The following is a 15,212-nucleotide window of genomic DNA, read 5'->3' as shown; positions in this document are numbered from 1 at the left end:
GTATTCTGCTTGGCAGGCCCTCCCTAATGTGCGTTTTTCGGGCTATTGCAGATGCCAAGCGAAAGAGGGAAAAAACGCTTGTCGCTTCTTCGTATTACGAAGGTAGGCATAATGAAACAGCCAAGTGGGTGGGTTGATAGGTGTCTCCCAACGATCCGTCGCGGCGGGCTGGCTGTGCGCTCCCCCGTCCCACAGGATGATTATGCGTGTGCCCCAGGGAAGCTCTCTAAATCATACCACGGACATGACCAAAAACCTTTGGGAGCTTTTCTTCCGCATCCATTTTCTCGTTGAACTCACCATTGCAATAGACGTTGTCGGAGCGCAAGCGTACGATGAGCGTTGAGGTCAGTACAGCAATCTCCTTGTGCAATTTTCGACCAGGAAGCTTGAGCTCCCAGGGACAAACACCAGCCAGACTCGACTCCATCAGTATGGGTTTTCCAAGTTGCCAAAGACCATGGCACGTTGTTCACATGTGGAGCAGAGCGACAACCGCGTGGGGTCCGTTCATCAAACAGGCAAAAGTCTCGACGCATCCCACCTCACATGGTGCCGAGCCTAGACTCGGGCGAACTACACTCCCGAACATGGATTCCGGAGTTGCAGCCTGTCACATGTCCAAAAAAAGACATGGGACCTCTAGAGACTCTGTTGGTGCTGGCCTGTTTATATAAAAGGCCTCTTCCGCATGAGAGAGGGGGTCAGAATTGAATTGAGTCGCCTATTCATACCTGTCTTCTGTTGACCTTTTCAATCTGCACCACAGCCTCCGAAGCAGCCTCCCACACTGGAGTACCTTCGTGGGGCTTGTGCTGCATGATCTAGCATCGTTTCCCAGCCCTTGAGTCTCATAAGGGGGGGACCAAATGAGCGAGGCAGTTCTTGTCTCCTCAAAACCTGGTAATCGACCGTGGAAAGGAAAAGGGCGTACGATGAAGGCCGTAATGTGATGGGGACAAACAACATCGTTTCCGATGGATAACATAAACCAGTCTGGCGCCTCTACTCCATCAGGAAGTGGTTGAACCGAAAGAGGACTGTATGTAAACTTGGCCCGGAGCTGCTTGCTGTTGTCAAGATGACGGATGGTACAGACGGTATCGAGAGCGCATGTTTCAAAACTCCGGCAAAGGCTGCTGCAGAACCCTCGATCCCGGACGGGCAATCTTAATTCGCAGATGCCGCAACTGGGTTCTTTGCAGGTTCCTACAAGCATGCCGTTAGGTAGGGGATGTATGCTGCCTGTGAGGGCATGTCGTCCACCGCTCCTTTACAAAACGCCGCGCCTGTCACAACATTTACGCATCGTTTAAATACTCGACGGGGGAAAAAAAACCAAGTTTGGTCCTTGCCGCAGAGCCGACTGATATGCGCCAACTTACCCACAACAGACCGCGAAACGCTCCTGGCTTCGTGGGACTGACTCTACGCTCTACACAGAAACGATCGTTCTCGCAACCGAGTCGAGAGAGAGTCAAAAGAGAGTCTATTCTAGATCCAAACTATTCAACATTAGCTTTCACCAACTCATACATGGACCCAAGGAAACAAATCCAGACACCCGACGGGCGCCAAAGACACAATTCACCACATCGCTGGGACATCCGATTGTCTGCATGCAGCATTATTTTGGAGTGCTCTCACTGTCCGTTCGTAGTCTCTTCCCCTCGTCCTCACACGTCGTGCCCCCCCCTTACCAAGACACACACAAAGACCGGAACGAGGCGAACATTGACCCTCGTCATTTGAGCAGCATCTCAGTGTCGGCAGAAAGCCCAGTACCGTGAAACGAACCCAGAATGTATACAAAATCCGTTGGTAATTTCCAGCTGTAATTGGCCTTGTCTATCCATCTATACCTACACCAAAAATAGCAAACGGTGCTGCGAATAGGACTGGAATCGTCGCCAGAAATGAAGTACGTCGTCTCGGCGTTTCAATCTGCAACAGCCCTTTCCACTAACAAAGCTCACGTCAATCACGCATTGCCGTGGTCGTCATCGCGAGACCACCATCCACCTCCCGTTGCCCTCCCCGCAACATTAGCAGTGCCGAAAGAAAAGGCCCAACGAAACCTGCGAACGCCACCTCGGCTCGGAACCCGATGCGGTTTGCTTCCAAGCGAAAGACATCTCGCCCAAAGTGAGAACCTGGCCGGCACATACATGCACAACACACACACACCGCGAGACGAACCCCCACCTTTCCCCCACGAGCCACCGGCCCGAGAACTCCGATACTCAGACTCCACTTCCGTCCGGCCGACGGCACCTGGCATCTTTCGGATGCCGGGTCTTGGCACCGGGTCTTGGCGACGAGACCGGGAGGAGGAGGGGACCCATATCGCCGGGGCCAGTCGACGTCGACGGCCTCCACACAATGAACAATCCGTTGAAGAAAGCCAGGCACAGCGGCCGCGGAAAACGAATGGTGGGCGGCGCCTCTCAACGACGAAACGGAGAGTCGAGTCTCTGAATTGTCACTCTTTCGCTGTGATTGGCTGCGAAGGCGCGCGCGCGCGGGGGGGCGAAAGATTTTCTCGTACGCCTCCCTCCCTCCCACTCCATGCTCCAGCTGGTGGATTGACTAAACTCGGCTCTCGCTAAGCAAGCGAGCTCGAGGCGCGGTTTCAACCTCTTTTCGTCCTCTGTCCGCCTTTCCTCTTTCTTCAATTCTGGGCACCAACAACGAGAACGAGAGTGAGAAGAAGTAGGCCAACCCGATTCGCCCCGCGTCTCAGTCCTGAAAGGGCAGGAGATTCGCAACCAATACCTCTCCCCCCCACCATGCTTCTGAGCGCCTTGAATGCCCTTACAAAAGGGTCCTTCCGGTTAGGGCAATGTTCTGCAGCGCGGTGTACGTGTGCGTGGTACGACAGGCGGCTGTCATCCTAGCCATGTTTGGAAGGTCTAGATCGTGTCTGCCGCATATCGAGCGGTTTAAACCGATGCCCTCGATCCGAGAGTGCGAGCGTCGTGGATGTTGATTGGTGCTTGCCATGCATTCAGAGATCGTCGCGACCAGGGCAGCGTAGACAAGTGTCAAACGCGGTGCCGAAAAGCCAGAAATGCCTCTGTCGATAGTGAGACATGAAGGGGGTGCAACGTTGGACGCCAGTCGCCTCCGGGGCGGGACTCGGGGTGATGGACGTTGTTATGGACCGTGAATCCACCGTCCGCTCGCCTGAGGTTCGAAGAACCGACTCACCCATGAAATGCTGCCATACTCTGTACCCATCTAGTCATGCTAGCTGAGATCCCCATGCCCATATGACTCTGTGCCCAAGAGTCGACCCCGAACCCCGACCCTGGCTTCAGTTGAAATCGATCCCGTGGGAATCGGTTGGGCAATCAAGTACGCATTTCAAGCAGCAAGCGCTTGCAAAAAGTCCCTGATCGATGCGGCTCGGCGGGTCGTTATCGGAAGGTGTTAATGTCCACCATCGGACATCCACCCACCGACCCGCTTCAGATAGCTCATGGGTTTGTAGGTTGAGACCGGAATTAGAAATACTTTCCCTCCTGTGACCCTTCCGCGGAGACAGGCTTGACACATTTGCTTCTCGAACCAACAACGCTCGTCTGGGCACGCGACCAGATCCCGTAAAGGGCGGCCGCTGCACCTCAAGCTCCATTTCATTGGTGTGGAATGTCCGTTGCTTCCTTTGGCACACCTTCCACCGGGGGGCTCTCGGTGACGGATCCGGAATGGAGTCGCGTGTGCTCGTCCGTTAGGTGCCACAGAAGTGGGAACCTGGGGGCGATGCTCGACTCCCTTGCGCACTCTGTAGCCTGTACAGAGTACCCACCGAAGGTGTGACTGTAGTGAAGGTTGCGATATTCCTCGTTGCAGGGTTGGTTGGGACTATGCGCAAATGCGGCTCCAGGCCTGCATGTGATATTTGTACTGCATCTTGTGTCCTCTCAAAGTCTGCGTGATGGTGGAGTTCCTTGGGCCTCTGAGTATCGGGGCTAGACGTACTCCGTTGTGAGACTTCCAACTGTAGCCTATACGAGCACGGGTTCGGAGCGTTAGGCTGTCAGAATTTTACAACCTATGATGAGGCGGGTTGCCAGAGATGCTCGAAAACCACAACTCTGCAGGCGATCGACTCTCGAGAGGGAGGGGCAAGGCGGCGACGTACGGGCGGCCGGTTTGCCGCTCCAATCCGCGTCCGGATCCTTCGCCGAGGTTCTCTTTGACAGAAGGAACCTGCTTTTTGTTCGGAAAAGAGTATGGGCCGAGGTACAAAACTCTGAGATCAGAGATGCATCACTTGTCTCTGCCGTCGTCTTGCTTCTCGTACGTCCAAGATCAACTTGGCATTTGCTTGTCTTGTCGGCAAGGAAACAAAGCGGCCTATCGGCACGAAACCGTCGCAGAGGGCGGGAAGTCAAAACAGCCTTGGGCCATGACCGTTGATGCAGGTCGGCGGCACAACAGCGCTGGAACAGCTAGGGATCACAGGTCGATGAGACCAATAGATCTTGCAAGTCGAGCACGTGGGATACACGAGAGCAGGCATTTGTCGATCCATCCCAGGAGTTGAGTGGAGGTTTGCAGCCGGAACGCCGGGGGCTAGCAGCCGGGCAGCAGGGCCCTGGTCAAAGCGGTTGTGTATTTGGCTGATGGCCGCCCCGTTGCAGCGCATTTCCTGGTGGGGAGAAGGAGAGTTGTGTGTGAACTCTACCCAGGCATTTACTTCTTTGCTGAGAACTGACAAGCAGATGGGATTACTGAGGTCTTGTCAGCAGTCAAGTTGGCCCAGCTACTGTCGTTGGAATATTAGTGGATTCTTACTCAGCACTCAGTATTCGCCCTCGACGATCTCGTGGTTTTTCAAACCGAGCTCACAAGCTGTGCTCGCGTTATAATTGGGTAGCTGTGCGACTGAGCACATGAGTCTCCTGTGGGTTTTAGAGGCCCGGCTATCCGGCGGCGAGTGCGTGGCATGGAGTCGCTCGACGACCCGAAATTGGGACAGACGCAGCACATTGTAGTATCGCATTTGCAGCTGGGAGTAAAAGAGGTTGCGTTGTTGGGTTGGTGTGTCGCGCGAGCCAAATCTTGGTTTGCGGTCACGGTTAGGCTGCGTCCGTAGCCCGAGGGATGCGGGAGGCTCCACCACTTCCAGGATGACTGATGGACCCTGTGGTTTCTGGAGGTTGGCCGTGAGCGAGGGCGTCGTGGGCTGGGCGTGGAGGGGGGGCAAGGGGCGAAGGGAGGGGGGAGGGAACCACGGATGGAGATAGATACCCACAGACCCGACGACAGCAAGGCGAGGCCAATGGGGGGAAAAGCAGCGGACGTGCGCGCATCTCGCTCCGTTGAAGAGCTGGCAGCATGGTTTGACCCGGACGCCCAGCCGAGACCGGTCGTAGAGACGGAAAGATGCGGGAGGTGACACGAAGCTTATCTTGTCGTGATAGCGGGAACGGCCAGTTGTCAAATGCAGAAAGTGATCATGTGCTCATCAACCGAGTTAGGTTCGTCTACACAGTTCTAATATATCGAAAAGGAGGGGAGGAGAGGGGGAGGGGGGGAGGGGGGCGCCCAGGCTACTGCAGACTGGCATGTTATCGGTGCCAAGCATCGATGTCGGGCTTTGCAGCGTGGATGATAGAAGGGTGAGAGACCAATCATATGAGTTTGTGCTTTAAGTTTGTGCTTTTTAAAGCACAAACTCAGTTAGTTGTCGCAATATTGCGTTCGTCATGGATGCCATAGGTAAAGAGCCATGGGTGATGTCGCAGTTGGTTACAACGGCGAATGTGCAGAGCACCGAGTGCCGAATCGTCGTGGGCAGGCCAGGTGAGACAGATGGCGAGTTGCGGACGGTGGCTACCCGCGTCGTGTAATGCATTGCATGCCGAGAGGTCGAAGGAACAGCATCCGGCAACAAGCCGAGTCCGGGACAAGGGACTGCGGTGCGTTGAGCCGGGGGGGAGGCGAAGACACCAGTCTCTCTCTCTCTCTCTCTCTCTCTCGCTCCTTTTCTTCCTGTTCAATCAGTCTCCGATGAGAACCGTACAAGTTCACAACGACGCGAAAATAGGCATTCGGTGGCCGAATGTCGCGAGCCCCGCGCGAAGCTAAAGCAGAAATGATGCGAGCCATCAGAGATTTCCCCCATTTCTTCGCTTAGTGTTTCCGCCAGCCGTCCATCCGTTCGTCCAGTCAGAGAAAGGGCCTGGTTGGCTTGGTGGACTCGTTTTTGTCTCCAAAGTTGAGGCCACAAGCATCGAAGCAGACGCTAGCGTGCGTGGTGTTGGGATGGCGATGGAGAAGCATTTGGACTTGGGTGTCCTGCTGTATTGTTGGCGTGTGTGTGTGCATCGTATGTGTGTTGGTGTTGTTGTTGCAGGAGTATCCATAGTCCGGCCAAAAAAAAGCCCCCTTACGGTCCATGGAGTTGGAGGGAAGACCGTAGAAGGAAGGATTGGCCGAGAAGAGAAAGAATTGCCCAACAATCAAGTGGGCGATCCCGTACTGCGGCGGCAGGACATTAACAAATGGACGGGGAGACCAGGGGCAACCTTCCCTGGCAGCTTCAGTTGTCCGCTTGTGATTCGACGACGGGAGGGGGGCAAAGCCGGAGTGGGCCATTAGAGAGAGTGGACCTAGAATGCCTGTCTAGCTGTACCTGTACAGAAAGGGCAGCGAAACAGCAGCATCGATTGCGGCATGAGCACCCTGTGCCCTGTGCCCTGTACTCTGTGCCTGTAACTCACACTCTCTTCTCCTCTCAGCCACTTCCTCAGAGTGTGTGTATGTATTCCTGCTCTCGTTTCCGCTGTCACTCTCGCTTTCAACTCCGATAATTCCTCCAGGTTGCACATGACAAGTTGTTGCAAATGCAACTGCAACTGCAACTGCAACTGCAACATCAAGGGTTGCCCAACGCCCACACCGTCTCTCCCTCTCATACATGATCTTTGTGAATCTTTGCCAATTCACACGCAATTGGCGTCATATGGGGGGAGGGAGGGAGGGGCTGCCGTCGAGTCGTAGGGCATGTTTCCGTAGTGCTGTGCTGTGCTTATTGTCCCGAATCCAATCCAATCCAAATCCCCGCCACGATGCCCACTTGCTCGCGCTACTGGATGAAGGTGCCAATGTGCCTAACGCCCTGCGAGCGGATACCTGCGAGCAAGGGATCATCACCTCCACCATCGTCATCGCCATAATCATCATCATCAACAGCAGCAGCAGCAGCAGCACCACCACCACCATGTCCACAAGCGCTACCTCGGCCGTCGTGGGCTTGACGCACAATGTGCGACTGTTGCGGTGCTGCGGCATGCCAAGAAAATGATCAAGTGTCCCTTTTGCGGCACCGAGACGAGAGGGGTGTTGTGTTGCTGCACGGATTCTGCGAGCCAAGACGCAGCGCAGTCCAGCTTCCAAGGCACCCTAATGCCTCCGTTCCTCTTTCCCCCTTCTATTTTGAGGGTCGTCTAATCGTCCCTAGTGTAGGTAGGCTATGTATATACAGACACGGCATCCGTACTCTATACTCTGCACACCGTACATCTACCGACATGCTGTGCTGACGGTTCCCATGATAACGTTTGCATTCTACCCGGAATCCGGGCGACAGCCAGACTTGGATCCAACTGCAGAATGCCACAAGACATGACATACCAGGCCTTGCCCCGTGTAGAGTACGGCTAGGAACCCACCCATCCACCCCCAATTGCTAACTTGCGCATGCAGCAGCTCGTCCTGTCGGGTGCGAGAGTGGCGGCGAGGGCCTCTCAAGATTGGGCGATTGGGCGATTGAGTGATTGGTTGATTGGGTGACTCGGAGCGAAAAGCTTGCCATCCCGCCCCAATGCGCCGAAAAACGCCTTTCCCGTTCCTGTTTTTTTGCGCCGGTCCTGTTCCCGTTCCCCGTTCCTGTTCCTGTTCCTATTCCTAACCTCTCACTCACTCGGTCTTTGGTAACAACAAAGTCTCGACCCTATCCACACGCGCACTAGCACTTCAACAACTGCCTCACACATTGTCCCCGTATCGCACCTATCGCAAGCCATCCCGGTCCTCGAACCAGAACGCAGCCTGATGGATCCATGCAACCAGACCCTTCACTGCCTCGCCCCCCTCCCCATTCCCATCCACAATGATGCTAGGTACAGGCTTTCATACGAATACACCAACCAGTAACCGCACCTCCTCCCCGTCCCCCGTCCCCCCGTCCCCTCCCCTTCTCTCCCCTCCCCTCCCATATCCATCTCATCATATCCCGGTCCCTTTTCCACAGCGACAAGCGCCCCGGTTCTGGCCACTGTCCTCCCAATCTCCATGTACAGTATTTAGACTTTGGCACGTCTTTGTCCAGACAACTTATTGCAACCCAATTCTTCCCGCAATTTCCCAGCCCAGTGCAATCGTCGTCTCGCATCTTTCTTTTGCCTTTCCCTCCAAGATACGGATAGTCCCAGGATTCACCAATTCCTCCTCTCCTCGCCTCTGCACACATCTCCGACAAGTTGCAAAACGTATTTATCTACCCGTTCTTTCCATCTCCAAGAACCGCCCTGCACTGCACATCCGCGCATCAACACGAATTGACCGACCGAGTGACTGTCATTGCGTCATCCCAAACTTTTGGTTCACCCCCTGCCTCTTATCTCGGCCGCGCCCAGTCCAAGTCCAAGGCCAAGGCCCAGTCCCGAGCAGAAAAGCGACTAAATACGGGATCCGCGCCATCACCACACTACTTCCACCACCACCACCACCACCACCATCATCACCACCATCACCACTACTACCCGAGCGCACCGCACCCGTCTTAACCCCCCTTACGCAACTGGTGAAGATCCCTTCGCGGAAGATCTCAAGGCTATGAAATACGGCGACCAGCTCGAGCAGGAATCTGTTCCGCAATGGAGTCTACGTCAGTTGTCCCGTCAATCCAGACCCCCCCCCCCTCCTTTTGCACGTGAAGAACCTCCACAGCTGACCCGGTGCACTGCACTTCTCCAACAGATAACGTCGATTACAACTCTCTCAAGCATGAGATCAAAGTTCACACAAGCCGCGACCAGGCCACCGCAATCGCCATCCCCGGCCATCAGGATGCCGCCCTCAAGCGATTCGAGGATAACCTCTACCACGAACTCTGTCAACAGCACGACCGCGTCGACCTTTTCGTGTCTAGCAAGGCCGACGAGATCTCGCGCCGGCTGCGTAAGTGCACCACTTGACATACCAGTCCAGCCTGAGCTTCAATTGACTAACCGTCGTATCCAGAATACGTATCCGACCAGCTTCAGAAACTGATTGTCAAATGCGCCGAGGAAGGCGACCGAATCTCGATCAAGCGGCACCGTCGATTCGCCAAGTACGAGAGGGATTTGCTTCGCTGTGGCGAGGAGACTCTTGCCCTTGCCCGCTTCATCAATGCCCAGATCACAGCTTTCCGGAAGATCACCAAGAAATACAAGGTAAGCCGCGTCTCTCGACATATCGCTGCGGATCTTGTGTGCATGTGCTGACACCTTGTTAAGAAATGGACAGGATCCCCCACGCTCGGTGCCCGTTTCCGCGAAAATGTTCTTGCCAATCCCAAGAGCTTCACCCGACGAGACCTGAACAACCTCCAGACTCGCTACGAGGAGCTACTCAACACTCTACGCAGTTCCACCCCTCAATTGAGCGAGCCCAGTTCCCCTTCTTCAGACGAACTGCTGCCCTCCCGCCGAGGCTCTACCGCAGAAGACTTCTTCACGCCGCTGCCCCCCGCCCAGCGGCAGCCTCGCCAGCCCGTTCAGCAACAGCAGCGGCAGCAGCAGCAACACTATTGGAATGAGTACGACGATGGAAGCGAAGCGGGCGGACAGGAGGACGAGTACGCCATCTACATCAATCCCGACGACGACATGAGCTTCCCCGGCCTGGACTCGATGCGAGCGATTCTTGCGGCGCCCTTTCGCCACGCCCGGAGGTGGTTTTCGCGGCGGCAAGACCCCGAGGGTCAGCGGTTGTTGGGCAACGCCCCGTTCCTCGAGAGCTACGGCGGCATCTCGCCTCTCGGGACCGACACGGACGACGAATACGCCAGCTCCGATGGCATGCCCACGACGGGATATGCCACGCACTTCGCCACGCTGCCGAGCCTCAACGAGCAACAAGTAAGGCGGTACCGCGAGCACGTTCTCTTTTGGGGCACCATCGGTTGCTTCGGCGTATCCTTCCTGCTGCTCCTGGTGGCGGGCATTCTCATCTCGACTGGCCGCCACAAGCTCCGCGCCGAAGTCGACGCCGGCGTCACGGTCGGCGTCGTCGCCAGCTTGTTTACTGCCTGCCTCGCCCTGGGTATGTCGCTGTACCGGCGCGACGACCTTGGCGTCTGGCAACGCGTGGCTGTCTACAGCAGCTTTTTCACGGCCTGCGTCCTCAACGGCATGCTGCTAATCCTGGTGGTGGGGAATGCGGCATAGCGAGCGAGCGAGCGGCCCGCGCCCCTGCTTTTTGGGGGTGGTCTTTCCCCCCCTCTCCTTTGGCTGGGTCGCATACTACTTCCCATGTCGAACTTTCCTTTGTCCATTGAGTTGAGTGCATCCGCGGCTTGGTGTGTCGAACCCGGTAAGAGTGGGATGAGATGGAATAGCATGGGGGGGTCTTTTGTCTTGCATTTTGTGGGACTTTTTGGAGCCAAGTGAGGAATTTTGACAACCTTTAGGTGAAAATTCCCAAGGGGGCGGGCGTTTGATGGTTTTCCTTTTTTTCCTTTTTGTCTCACTTGTCTCTCTTCACAACTAAACCAGATACCGACTGCATCACTGCTTGTCTTTCCAGATACCACCATACCACACACACACACACACACACATCACTACCCAAAACCCGCTGCTGTTTTCTCGGAAGAGAATCGGGCAGAGTTCTCTCTACCTACCTAGGTAGTCACGAAGATTAAATATTTTTAGGTTTAAAAAAAATAATAATCTTACAAAGACAACCTTGCTCTCTCTCCTCTTCCCTTCCCAACCCTTTGTTTGCTGCTGCTCTGCTCTGCTCTGCTCCGCTCCGCTCCGCTCTGATCTCGACGAGAAATGTCTTGGCCCCGTTTTCTGATGTTGCTAAACCCCCCCCAGGATGGGTTTTCACATGATTTTGAATACCATTTCAATGAGCTGGACCCCCCTTCCCTACAACACTTTCCCACCGCAATGTTCATGTCTCACAGCGGTGACACAATGGGCTATAAACCCCCCCCCCATCCTGTCTCAAGCGTTGCCATTATCAACCGTCCATCTGTATCCAAGGACGTTTCCGGCTACCACCATCACAGGCACGCACGAGCGGGAGGCAGCCGACTACCGCGAACGAGATTTCGCTCATTCAGTCCCCCCCCCCCCGAGACCAGCTACCTGTGCTACCTCAAAACAAGCGAGGAAGAGTGCCCCCACAGGTTACACTCCGCTGACGCTGACGCCGCCGTACAGGAACGACGACACGCACCCTTTTGAGACTCGATCTGGATGGGAGTCGCTGGCCAGCTTTTCGGAATCTCGGACGGGCCCAGCCCAGCCAATGTCAAGTCATCGCCGAACTCAAACCACGAGCAGAGTCGTCTCAATTGCATAGAGGGAGTGCGTGCGCAAGCAATGAAATGCGGGGTTTGTCCTTTTTCTTTCTCCTTCTTTCTTTTCGTCTCACAAAAGGAGGAGGGACGGGCAACCGACCTTGTTTCATCAGATGGATATGGTTCTAAGCCGTTTGACACAGGGGGCGTCTGGTTCCATTGTCCCTTGTCCGAGCGCATATGACGCTCGAGATAAACCCATGCAAAGCACTGCCCGAGGGCCAGCGGTTGAAGCTCGGAACCTCTCAAGTCCAACCCTCGACTGCGATCGTGAGATTGATTGCGACGCGCAGTCCTGCATGCAGCCAAAGCCAAAGCCCAGTCACGAGCGACTGACTGCATGGTCACAGTGCTGAACGTACACTTCCCAATCCATGGCTTTGTACATTCCGCAAGACAGCAGGATTATGAACGAGACGGCCGACAGGGTACTGCATTGACCTAATTCATGTTCGCCGCCGGACCTCGTCGAGTCCGTTTGACCAACAGAACCCATGTAGACAAATGAATGGCCCGAAGACGAAGCTGCCTATCTTCGTCGCCCGCAACCGACCAGACACTGAGACGCCGACGAGGTTGGTCTGCTGGACATCCCGTTCCGTGCATTGCGTCTACAGCCTCGCGAAACTTGTCAGTCGTTCCTTAGCGCACAGATGAATTGCCCCCCCCCCCCCCCCCCCCCCGCTTTACTTTCACGCTCTGCAGCCGTTTTCGCCAGTGTTATGGTGTAAGGGGTGATCTTGAGACTTTTGAGACTCGTTAAAGTCTCGCGGCAGCCGGAGTGTCGATAGGGTTTGTAGCAAGCCTTGTCCGGCAGGCCTAGCCTGATCGCATAACAGACGACAAGGTGCTATCATGCGACGTTGCTTGTGCTTGTCAACACATATTGCAGTTTTGGCAATGGCTGAGCGGACGTTCTCTCAGCGTTACAATCCAGCACGCTGGGTTTGTTCTTCGGTCCGTCTCTTCTACAAGCGCACGTCGCCGTCCTGATACGCAGAAAGTCCAAGTCGGACTGGGTCATAGACGCCAGGGTCAAGGGGTCTGTCCTGCTGCGATTTGGAGTCGAGGGTTATCCTTTTCTGCATCGTGACAAAGAGTGATCCTCGTCTCCTGATATGTCGTCTTCTCATTCGGGAACTGGGCAGTGCCCGCAAGTCCTGCTTCCAATTGTGCACCTAGTACTGTCAGCCCCTGAAGTTAGTCCGGGAATACGAACGCGATGCGGCCTCACTTTTTGCACATCCTGGCCCCGCTCCTCCTCGCCGCCTGGACTCTATCGAACTCTTCCAACAGCCAACCTGGAACAAAGAGTCAGTGGCTCCGGGTTTATGCAGTAGTGTCATGATAAGGGTTCATACGAGAACAAGCCCATCGCTTCGTTGTGCAATCAACACGGTGTCTGACCTCTGCCATCATGGACTCTGCGTCTTCCAGCAGAGCTTCATAGTGGAAGAGAAGCTGCATCGTGTGGTACTGCGCATATGGCCAGACGGGCGCGCAGTGTTCCAAAACGTCGTCACGGCTGGAGTAGGCGTTGAAGATACCATTTGAGCCATCTATCACTAGGCCAATGGTGAACTTGATGCCGGCGACGGCCTTCCTCATCTCCACGTCCGTCTCGGGATCCTGGGCCGGAGTGTCGGGCCTATTGGCTGCATAGAGGAAGGAATAGAAGAGAAGACAGAAGATACTGGGAGACGTTAACGCTTGAGGAACGGGGCGCTGACAAGCCGGGATGCTGACGAACCTTGCACACTGAGCATATGTATTGAGGTTCTCGCCCCAAGTTTCTGACCGGGTAATCAATGCTTCGATGAGGTCCCTAGTGGCGGACTCCAGCTGGACAAAGGACCAGACGCTGGGGGGTTCATCAAGCTCGGCGTTGGCCGCCTCCCAATTGATGGCGTAGCCGAGAAGAATGGCTGCCTGGCAAGACCTCTGAAAAGCGCCGACGCGGACAGAGGCCGGGATGGTGACGGGGTACCGCTTGACCAGCTTAAAAGACCCGTTTCTGTCGCTGTCCCAAAGATAGTGCTCCGTGGGGAGCAGGTCGTCGTCGGAGGGCATGTCCATCTGGAGCGGGTTCCACAGTGTCGAGGATTGTTCGTGGGAGATCCTGCAGAGTAAGTAAAGACTCGGGGTAACGGATTGGGCTGGGCTGTAGTTCTCACTTGTCCATGATGACGAGCACCCACCAAAGCGCTCGATTTTGCTCGTCTTCGGGGTCGGCGGGCATGTCCTCTTCTTCCTTGACGTACTTGCCGGGTTTCAAATTCAGCACCTTGCCGAGCGAGGCGGCCTCGCCAAACGTCTGATAACAGCGGGTGATGTCGCCATGCCCCATCTCATAGAGAGATATCAGAACGCCGCACTGCACGTGCTCGATCTTGGCCTTGGAAAAGGCTTTCCTCAAAGTCCAGATGCGCTTGGCAGTCTGATAGAGCGGGTGGTCCAGCATGGCGGTGGACGAAAACTCGTCACAATTCCAGATGGTCAACAGGTGGATGCACAAGATAAGCATAGCCAGATCCGAGTCGTTGGGGTTGGTGTCGAGGTCGGCGGCGGCGCAACGTCTGCGCCAGGCGTCGGGGTGGATGACGACGAGCCAGGTATTGACGGTGTTGAAATAGGTGTTGACGGAGGCCTTCCAGTCAACGCCATGGCTGACGAGGAGCTGCATGATCTGGCCAGCGGTGAAGTCGACCTGGTTGAGCCACTCAAAGGTGGGCCGCGCGTCGCTGGGATGCTTGTAGGCAGTGGCGACGGCGCCTTGGTCGACGATGGTGAGCGAAGGCGGATTGACGACAAAGTCGTAGCAGCAGTTGGTGGTGAGTCTGGGATCCCCGGTTAGGCTCACGATGGCTGGCAGGCGGATAGGCAGGTAGATAGCCTCTAGAGTAGGTAGGCAGTGCTTGGTCAACTTACCTGGTGCACCTCGAGCAAGCGGGCAGGCCTTTGTCACACTTCTTCTTGGTGCGGGTGCATTTTTCGCAGGCGCGATGGGCGCGGGGCGGGGAATCGACGGGAGAGAGATGGCTGGACGACGTCGACAAGCGGCCTGCGTAACGCGAGCCCGAGTTGACCGCGTCCGAGTCCTCGGACGGCGGCGTCACGTCGAGCCGCTGGATCTGTCTCGACATGTTGTGATGCGTGATGCGTGGTTTGTGGTTTGTGGTTTGTGTTGTGTGTTGTGTGTTTTGTGTTGTTGTTGTTGTTATGGTGGTGGTGGTGGTGGTGGTGATGGTCCTTTGTCAACACACCAAAGACAATATAATATGGAGGGGGTAGATGGGAGAGGCGGCGGTAGATGGCGCCAACGGGGCGGCTTGCGCGAGAAGAACCGGGCGGCAGGGGAAGTTCGGCCGAATTCCACGATGCGAAAAGAAGGGAAGAAAGGCCAGGTTCCAACACAGAAAATGGGAATCTTTTTCCCGGCAGGAAATATGGCAAAATGGTGTCGACGAGCAACGAACGGGGTCGCGGCTCACCCGGCCCCCGGTCTGCGGCCTGACTCGCCTGCTTTTACAGAGCAAAACGAGACGGAACAGACAGACAGACAGACAGACAGACAGACAGACGGACGGACGGACGGGACAGAAGGAGAATCGACGACAAC

The 15,212-nt window shown here is 55.6% G+C and overlaps 2 protein-coding genes across 2 annotated transcripts; one reads left to right on the top strand and one right to left on the bottom strand.

The window, feature by feature from the left end:
- Positions 1–8,850: 8,850 nt before the first annotated feature.
- Positions 8,851–10,448, top strand: CH63R_09223 (SPX domain-containing protein; the record flags this gene model as incomplete). Its single annotated transcript, XM_018304197.1, has 4 exons — positions 8,851–8,902; positions 8,995–9,195; positions 9,259–9,452; positions 9,516–10,448. 4 exons carry the CDS (start codon positions 8,851–8,853, stop codon positions 10,446–10,448), a joined length of 1,380 nt encoding a protein of 459 aa, XP_018156220.1.
- Positions 10,449–12,561: 2,113 nt separating this feature from the next.
- CH63R_09222 (Fungal specific transcription factor) lies at positions 12,562–14,736 on the bottom strand (the record flags this gene model as incomplete). The annotated part of the gene is made up of 5 exons (XM_018304196.1): positions 12,562–12,771; positions 12,828–12,862; positions 12,955–13,712; positions 13,768–14,430; positions 14,522–14,736. The coding sequence occupies 5 exons, from the start codon at positions 14,734–14,736 to the stop codon at positions 12,562–12,564; spliced, it is 1,881 nt and encodes a 626-aa protein (XP_018156219.1).
- Between the last annotated feature and the right edge of the window lie 476 nt (positions 14,737–15,212).

This window comes from Colletotrichum higginsianum, chromosome 6 (assembly GCF_001672515.1).
Source record: "Colletotrichum higginsianum IMI 349063 chromosome 6, whole genome shotgun sequence".
Lineage (NCBI taxonomy): Eukaryota > Fungi > Ascomycota > Sordariomycetes > Glomerellales > Glomerellaceae > Colletotrichum > Colletotrichum higginsianum.
This window is presented reverse-complemented; position numbering and strand designations above follow the sequence as displayed.